The following is a 9,375-nucleotide window of genomic DNA, read 5'->3' as shown; positions in this document are numbered from 1 at the left end:
GAAACCGAATCCATGTCCTTGACAGCGACAGCCACGTCGAATTGGGAACCAAATATCTTGCGAGTGCCGCTATAGACCAACCTGAACTCGCGTTGTCCGAGGGGGAGAGAGGGGTTAAAGTTAGAGGTGGTGCGGCGCAGGGCGGCGTACAAGAATCGGTGGGGCGGCTTTAACTCTGCATCTGGTGAAAGGACTGTCCGCTTGTGGGAAATCTTCCGGAAGCAGAAAGTGAAAATGAGGAGGATTGAAGTGGCGGCTGCTATCCCTCCGGCGAGTGGCGCCACTAGGCTGTGTGTCTGAGCGTGGACCACAGGCGGCGGCGGCGACGAATAAGGGAAATCACGTGAGGGCATGGCGATAATCAAATTATTGGGCGATGAAACACACCACATCTCTTATGGTTTCCCGGTCCAACACCATGCCTAGCGGGTTGGATGGGTTATTGACCATCGTCTCCATGAACTATGGTGTTTGTCTTGATCAAACTTGATGAAAGTTCCAAGGACGTTTCCGATTTGTTCCAGATCGAATAGCCTCAGTTGTGTAAAGGTAAGTCAAAGATTTGGACCCATACGTTGAGTCTGTTCAGGATTAGGGAACTCAAACAAAAGCCTGCCCCCACCGGCTTCAGAGATACGGGCACCCATGATCTACTAGCCAGCCGTTGAGAATCTTGATTTTTCGGTTCTTGTTTGACGAAGGAGATGCCGTTGTTTTCATCTTCAAGGGTCACCGTAGCACAACGATCGGACAAGAGATTAACTTCCATGGTGGTAAGACAGGACAACCGGCGACTTTGACCCTTTTTTTAAAGTTAAATTGACTATTTTGCCCCTACTTATATTTAATTTAAATGTGTTACGTTTTTCCGGCAACTTTTTCACCAGTGATTTGGCCGGGATGACCAAATCTGCTAAAAAAAGCATAGTTAAAGGACTAAATTGTTAGTTTTAAAAGTCATGTACCGAAATTAACACGGCCCCTATAGTCATAGGACCAAAAGTGTAATTTGCTCAATAAAAACATGTATATATATACATATATACATACAAGGGCTACATATGGGGTGGGGTGGGGGTGGGGTGAGTGGGGGCAGCTGCCCCCACTGTAGGTCCGTCCCTGCCAGACTCAACAAAGTATTTGGAATGATATAAATCACGGTAACTTAATGGTTGAGCAAACATGACCAAATGTCAGTACGCGAAAATGCTTCTTATCTCTCCTAATTTTTCACCTCCTAAATTCCTTCCATGACAAATGGTGGCATGAATTATTAGTTGATTCGCTAACTTTTAATAAAAAAAGTAAAGTAACCAATTAAACCAAACATTGTCATGTCATGAGGGAAACATTTTCTATGGGTGAATAACATTACTCTATGATAGTTATAAGGTCATGTACGTATTTTTACACTTATTTTGATTATTATACAATTTTACCCTTGTTTTTATTTATTAACCATTTTTCTATCAACCATTGTATGAGTTTGTAACTAGTATACATTAAAAAATGAAATAATATTGTGATGATCACAGTTCGGTTCGAATCGAACTGTGCATTGTATGAATCAAACTAGAATAAAACCATATTGTATATAAAGGTTCCTTCATCTCCTTGGGGTCATGGAGACGAAGCCGACCAAAGACTAATGTTTTTTTTTTAATTAATTAATTATTTTATTTAAAATTATTTTAAAAATCGGTAATTGCCGCTACGTTAGCATGTTTTTAGGTAAACAAATCATTTTGGATCTAATTGTATGAGTTTGTGTTGTTCAGAATCCAATTGTATTTTTTGAATTCAATGACCTAATTACAGTTTGATGTGCAATTAAATGACCTATTTAAATTTATTCATATTTTTTTAATTGTACATGACCTACAAATTTGTAAAAAATAAAAATAAAAAATAAAAAAAATCTAACTATTGGGGAGACCCTAACTCTCTAAATATAAAATTAAATATTAACCAATAAAATTGCAAAGTAATAATTTCTCCCTGCAATATTTTATATATAAAAAAATCTGAGCTTCAGAAGTAGGAGAAACCGAGACCTACTGTACTGTTCATCATTACATTATCTTCTCTCATCCAATTCATCTTCTCTTTTTAATCAATCAATCGCAAATCGGAGAAGGCATAACAAGGCGACGAGGCGTGGAGATATTTTGACTCTGTCCAATTGCAATCCGGTATTAATCATACTTTTCTTGATTGTTCGGGAAATAATTGGTCACTCCGAGTATAGATTATGTTTATTTCATTTTGTAGAAATATATTATGCATTAGGGTTTTTAGAATTTAAGATTTCGTAATGAAGTGCTATTCTTGTGCTTGTGAATTTCGGGGAATGTTTACCACCGCCTTTTTGTGCGTGAATTTATGCATGTCTACGTCTATGTGAATTTGTGTGTCCGTAGATATTCAAAGTTAAAAATAGAAGCTTTGAGCTTTACGCAGCAGAAAAGATGGAATTTCGGAGAAGAAAGTAGGGGGAAAATTAATGAAGAAATAGAGAGAAAACCTTGAGGATTCAAACAGCCAAAATCCGCATGATTCCTTACAAAAGAAAACAGAAACTGCAATAATAAAAGATGAAGAAAGAAAGAAACAAAATGCCTTAACTGTATCCTAAACTTGCGGATCCTCCTATACAGCAGTGCCTTGGACATGATCAGCCTCAGCTCTGTAGCAATGTGTAGTTCGATACTATGTTATTCTGAATTAGTGAATTAAATCAACTAATTAAGATTGTTGTTCCAAGTTAACACACTGCTGCTTACTGCACTGCCCATGTACAACTGTTTAAAACATCCTTCTTTATTTCCAGCCTTAGTCTCAGTAGCATGACAGTGTGTGTACTTTTGAAGAGCTGCAAGCTAAAGCTTTACCATTTACTGACTCTATGGATCTTTAATGTTTGTACTTAAATGGAGAACGCTTACCACTGTTCTCATAAACAAAAGTTTGATTTGCATATTAGAGCAATGGAAATAGATGAAAGTTTCTTTAATCAAGAAACCTTCAATGCTACTCTACATATTCATGCATTAAGATGTGCGTTCTAATTAGCTGTATGTTGCATTTTCATTTCTTCTATAGTTGTTCATCACATTTAAGGAGTTTATGCTCAAGCACATTAACCAGAATTGCTATAGTTAATCAGATTTGGTAAAAGATGCAAATGTGATTGTATTCTGCACTTTGGTTCATAATGTTGAATGTCTTTTGTTTTGTACGTAGCTAACATTTACCAAATAGTGATGAGGAAGTGCCTAAATGGGAGTATAGATCTGTTCAGGCATTCAGGGTGCATAAAAAGGAGACTATTTCCATTGTTATGTTTTTTCTAGCTAGATCTTTGTGGAAAGTAAATCTTTGTCAACCCTATTCTAATGCATATTTACCTCAATTACAAATTATATCTAGGAGCAGGCAATGTACCAATAATCATAGGCAACTAATGCAATTCCTCCCATGTGATCAATATTTCCAAATTGCCACAATTGCTATTGGTAATAAATGTCCTAGTAAATTCTAAGGAGCCACGATGATAAGGCTTCTTAGGCTTTGAGAACTTTTTCCATTGGCTTTGATATTTTCTACTTAATTTCCTTTCTTCTAAATGACATAGGAAGACCAAAGACCTAGGAAAAACTGAATAAATATTTCAAGTTATTGTACATTTGATGGTCGTCTGTCAAATACGCTACTGAGGTATTGAGGGTACATTAAGTCTGAACACATAAGATCCTAGTGTTCTTTTTTTGATAATGCATTAGACTAGTAATTTCATTCATGTAGCTAATAGTCTTAAAACTGTAGAGATGGTCTTGTACTGATTAAGAAGGCACACTCTTACTGTTATTTTTGAGATTATTAGCTACTGAATGTAATTACCATAGATTTTGCCATTTCTAAGTGAAATTCCTCATATAGTTAGGTAAAAGTATGTACAGGCTGATCACTGCCTTTTTCTTTTTTGGTGAGCAGTATGTTTTGGACAGCACTGATAGAAAACTTGGAATACAAAAACACTACTTTATTATATCTTGGTGCTTAGTAATTCAATATTGATACTCAACTTTTGATTTTATTTAATTTTATGCTCTATATACATGCCTATAATTGCAGAACTTGTGGAACTTAATCTTGGTGTGAGAAAGATGAACCATAGTAGTCAGGGTCAACAACAGCCTGAAGGAAGACACGACGATGATACTGCCATCGCTGACTTCCTCACTTCATTGATGGATTATACTCCCACAGTGAGATTTTTCTCAATTTCTGCAAATATATGAATTTGTTTTATATAATCTTGTTTTGTAGACTATAGAGCAAATTGATACAGAAAAAAAAGAGTATCTTGCTTGATTTTCCCCATTAACTTAGCAAGTGTACAAAGTATCAATGTGGGACACCTAAATTTACTGTTTCTCTCTAACAAATTTGATCAGATTCCTGATGAATTAGTGGAGCATTACTTGGCTAAAAGCGGGTTCCAATGTCCTGATGTTCGATTGTAGGTATTCTCTGCCTGATTAAGCGTTCTTGTTAGCGATAGTGCATATTGATATGTAATTTTAGTTCTTTATCTACCTATAAATCTGGCAGAGTTTGGGGTTAGGATGGCAGATGGCAATGGCTTTAAGGCTGTATTTTACATTCTAACTTCTCCATTTTCATCCTCCTCTTTTTAAACTGGTCCTTTTTTTTTTTTTTTTTTTTTGGTTTCTTAATCTTTTGCACATCTGTTTCTATAGCTTCATGAAAAAATTTCTTCATATATTTGTTGTTTATTAGTTAGATACTGGAGTGTCTTCTCAGATAGCTTGCTTACAACCTTCCCCCTTTGACATCTGCCGTATTCCTCTCAAAAAAAGAACTATGTTCTTAGTGTTAGGCGGTTAGCTGATGATTTCAATTACTATTTCCGTTTCTTTTATTCATATTTAAATGCCATTATTTCTTTTGTAAGTTCTTATTACGTGTTCTTATTGTTTACTTCATCCAGGGGCGGACCCAGTGTGGGGGCAGCTGCCCCCACTCCCCCACCCCACCCCTTTATATATATATATATATATATATATATATATATATATATATATATATATATATATATATATATATATAGCATGAAATATTATATAAAATCTATATTTATGTTAAAAATATCAATAGTTTGAGTAGCTTAGTTGGTTGAACTCCAAATTTTATGTTATAAAAGGCTTATGTCATGGGTTCAAATCTCATTAGCAACACTTTTAATTATCTTCTCTCTTTCATTTCTTCACAAGATAAATTAAATATTTTTAGTCTACTTTTTATGAATCATTTAATTAACAAATTAAATGCTCTTTTAGTCTAGTTTTTATAAATCATTTAATTAATGTAGTATAAAAATTTATAATATACTTTATTGTATTCGAATTAATTTAGAAAAATCGATCTAACTAAAAGAAATTAAAATTTAAAAGTATTTATGAATATATTGTTCTTCAAATTCTTTTATCTAATTGATTATGTTTAATATTGTCTCATAAATATATTGTAATTTATAATGTATTTTGTATTTTAATCTTATTATGGTTGTTTGATATTTTGTCATTAACATTTCTAACGTCATTTAATATTCGCCCCCACTAAGATGATTTTCTGGATCCGCCATTGACTTCATCTATGTGTGAACTTTAACACCCCCCCCCCCCCCCCCCCCCCCAAAAAAAAAAAAAAAAAAAAAGAGAATATTCTATAACTGATGTTCTCCTTTTTGTGATGCAGAATTAGGCTGGTTGCAGTTGCTACACAGAAATTTATTGCAGATGTTGCCACTGATGCTCTTCAGTATGTTGATAATTTCTTTTTTAATCTATGATTTCTCCATTTCTGTTCCCTTTTTTCATTTTGATGGGACTCAATTTTAGTTGCTTGCTTCTGTTTTACTGCTATGCATTACATCATCCCACCTTCACCTTAATTTCCTTTTTTTTTTTTTTCTTTGGTGAAAAACCTAATATTTAGATTGTTTGATGTAAATGTATTTAGATGTATTCTATATGTATCAAAACTGCATTTTTGTTTCATGTTCAAGATCATGAAAATGCATGTCCTAGTTTAGGGAAACCCATAGGTATTGTCAATGTCCAAATATACAGTCTTTATAGTACAAGGTAATGAACTGGACTTTCTCCCTTGAGATGGAAAAGAAACACATTGACAATCCAGTTTTTGAATCTATCGATTTGATTACCAGTAGAAAAGTTAGACAAGACTTGTTTCATGTAGTTAATGGTATTTGGTCCTGATTATAATTTATAACTCGAGAGCTAACATTTTTTTTTTTTTCATTTCCCAATCCTATTTAGGCAGTGCAAGGCAAGAACAGCTGGCATTGTCAAAGATAAACGAGATAAGCAGCAAAAGGTGATCCTACGTCTTGCTTTTATTTGCTTTGCTTTCAGTAACCACGCCCACCCCAAATTAATAAATAAATTGTAAAGAACAGTGGTTCTAATTGTGCTAGTAACAGGATAAACGCTTAATCTTGACAATGGATGATCTTTCAAAAGCTCTACGAGAGGTAAGCTCAAACTCCTTTACTCTAACTGTTGATTGCCAAAAATAAGTTATAAAGGTGGCCTGAATCAGATGTCTTTGTTAAACTTGTTCCATAACTAATTTTATCTGCATATCCCTGATAATTGACACCCTATATTGAAACGAGTCGGTGTGATATGGCCTTTTAAAGTAGTTTTTACCATTCCATGAATTCTAATTAGCTTAAAGTAATTTTGATAGTACTGGTGGGGCAGCTCCCATCTTACCTTTAATATATATATATATATATATATATATATATATATATATATATATAGAGAGAGAGAGAGAGAGAGAGAGAGAGAGAGAGAGAGAGAGAGAGAGAGTTAATTCCACCAGAGGTCCCTTGTCTTTGGTGACAATTCCAAATTTAGTCCTAAACTATCGTTTTTGCCATTTAACATCCTAGGCTCTTTTTTTGGGACACTTTTGGTCCTTCTCATGACTTTTCCTATTTTTAGTAAGGGCATTTTTGTCTCTTTATATTTTTCTTTTGTTATTTTTTTCAGTTTCAACCGGTTTAATTGGTTTAGGACTTTACTAAAAACCGGTTGAAAAATATGGTTACTAAAAATTAGAGGTTACCTAAAGTTCTAAACCGATTAAACCGGTTGAAATTGTAAAATAACAAAAGAAAAATATGAAAAGACAAAAATGCCCTTACTAAAATAGGAGAAGTCATGAAAAGGACTAAAAGTGTCCAAAAAATAATAGTCTGGAATGTTAAATGACAAAAACGGTAGTTTGGGACTAAATTTGGAATTGCCACCAAAGACAAGGGACCTCGGGTGGAATTAACTCTCTCTCCCCCTATATATATATATATATATATATATATATATATATACTTGGTGAGTACTGGTGAATGATTGATTCTCCTCATCTTAATTGTGAGTTGCAGTATGGTGTTAATGTCAAACACCAAGAGTACTTTGCTGATAGCCCATCTGCGGGGGTAGATCCTGCATCAAGGGAAGAATGATTGGATGTCTCGGGGAAAGGTCTTCACAGACTCTTTCGACATCAGAAGGTTGTGAAATCTATCTCTGGCCTCTAAGATGCGCTACCAAATTGTTAGTTACTAAATGCTATTAATTCAACTAGTCGTTCGATACCTTTGTCTATTTATATATGCTTCGCTATTAGTATGTAGCCGCCATTTGCCATGAGATTGCAGCAGCTTAGGTGGTGAGGCTGTAATGTTGTGAATAATTGATTGATGGTCTTCTGACTTAACAATGCAGTATTTGAACTTTTTAGGTGCCTAAGGTATTGGTATTTGCCCTACATTCTTAACCTTTTGTAAAGCATAAAGATATGGAGTGCCATGCCATAAAATTAGGATCATAAGAAGTGTAGGTCAAAGCCCAAAAGTAAAACATCACACCAATAGTTATTAGAAATGTGCATTCCATTAGTTATTAAAAATGTACTTTTGTTATGGTCCACACAATAATTTGCTCTGTAGCATAACTCATTGCACTACAAATAAATTTCATGCAGTTTGAACTTTGAACTCCCAAATTTTGATTTAAAAAAAAATTGTATGTAGTTTGTAGATACATAGTATATAAATTTTATTCACCAATGCAAAACTAATCACTATAAAAAGTTGAATTATGAATAATAATATAATCAAATAATCAATTAAACCAAGTAAGACAAAAGGAAAGTTCCTTATGGCCCTATATATCCAAGATGCAATGTTCTGTCTTTAATTTGTGTACTTCATATATGGTGTTTAATGCTTATAAAAGTAGCACCCACATTATTTCATATATGCTTAATTATTAAAAATTAATTAAGTATGCATTATGGTTTAATTTTTAAAATTTTAATTATAATAATCAGATTCATGAACATTATTATGTACTAAACTTAATGAGGAGGTATTCAATGAACATGGACCGCCAAAGTGGAGTCAATTGGTTTTCATTCTTCCACTTTACTACTTCATTGACTATTCATTATATCCCTTCCATGCATAGTGCAATCATACTCTTTAAGTATGATTAGTTGAGTCATTTGAGATACATGGTTCATTAGCCCAAATAATTTTATAAAGTTGGACTTATTATTAGTAGTCCCTCTTAATAAGTAATTTATAATTTCTAGGAGTATTATATTTCTTCTTTAATTTAAAATTGGTGTTGTACCTAAATCTTAGATTGACATAATCTTCTTTCTCGTTGCACACAATACAAGAAACTTTTTGAGTACTGATCGAAAATAGGGTTTTAAAACAAAGATTTGCTGATAGACCATTCCATTGCTAAAGAAAAATAACAAATAAATGGAATATATATATATATATATATATATATATATATATATATATATATATATATATATATATATATATATATATATAGTCGCGTTCTAGTGCGAAAATGCGAATCAATCAGTTGCCACGTGTCCAGATCTAGGTGCACATATAGTTATAACTAAGTGCACATGGGTGAAAGTAGGAGCACTTGTAGGTGAAAGTAGGTGCATCTGATCAATAAATGTTAACAAGGCAAAATTACATGCACCTGTAGGTGAAAGTAGGTGCACTTGTAGGTGACAGTAAGACACATAGTGCGAGCTATATTGGTTCGCATTTCGCACCTGGGCGGCCATTCAATTCGCATGAGATCGCACCTCTCTCTCTCTCTCTCTATATATATATATATATATATATATATATATATATATATATATATATATATATATATATATATGTCTATTATATTAAAGTTAATTAAAATATTTATTTTCCTTGTCTAGTACGTTCAT

General features: G+C 33.5%; 1 protein-coding gene across 2 annotated transcripts; it reads left to right on the top strand.

Moving 5' to 3' along the window:
- The first annotated feature begins 2,002 nt into the window (after window positions 1-2,002).
- Window positions 2,003-7,852, top strand: LOC109171936 (transcription initiation factor TFIID subunit 10). Of its 2 annotated transcripts, none has more exons than XM_019321042.1 (7): window positions 2,003-2,192; window positions 4,135-4,268; window positions 4,458-4,522; window positions 5,782-5,844; window positions 6,366-6,423; window positions 6,530-6,580; window positions 7,499-7,852. In XM_019321042.1, exons 2-7 carry the CDS (start codon window positions 4,167-4,169, stop codon window positions 7,577-7,579), a joined length of 420 nt encoding a protein of 139 aa, XP_019176587.1. In that variant the 5' UTR covers window positions 2,003-2,192; window positions 4,135-4,166; the 3' UTR covers window positions 7,580-7,852. The 2 variants fall into 2 exon arrangements, with proteins under 2 accessions (XP_019176587.1, XP_019176588.1); XM_019321043.1 differs by lacking the exon at window positions 7,499-7,852 and adding an exon at window positions 6,658-6,830 and having other exon boundaries at window positions 6,530-6,604.
- Window positions 7,853-9,375: the final 1,523 nt, after the last annotated feature.

This window comes from Ipomoea nil, unplaced genomic scaffold, assembly GCF_001879475.1.
Source record: "Ipomoea nil cultivar Tokyo-kokei standard unplaced genomic scaffold, Asagao_1.1 scaffold0382, whole genome shotgun sequence".
Taxonomy (NCBI): Eukaryota; Viridiplantae; Streptophyta; class Magnoliopsida; order Solanales; family Convolvulaceae; genus Ipomoea; species Ipomoea nil.
This window is presented reverse-complemented; position numbering and strand designations above follow the sequence as displayed.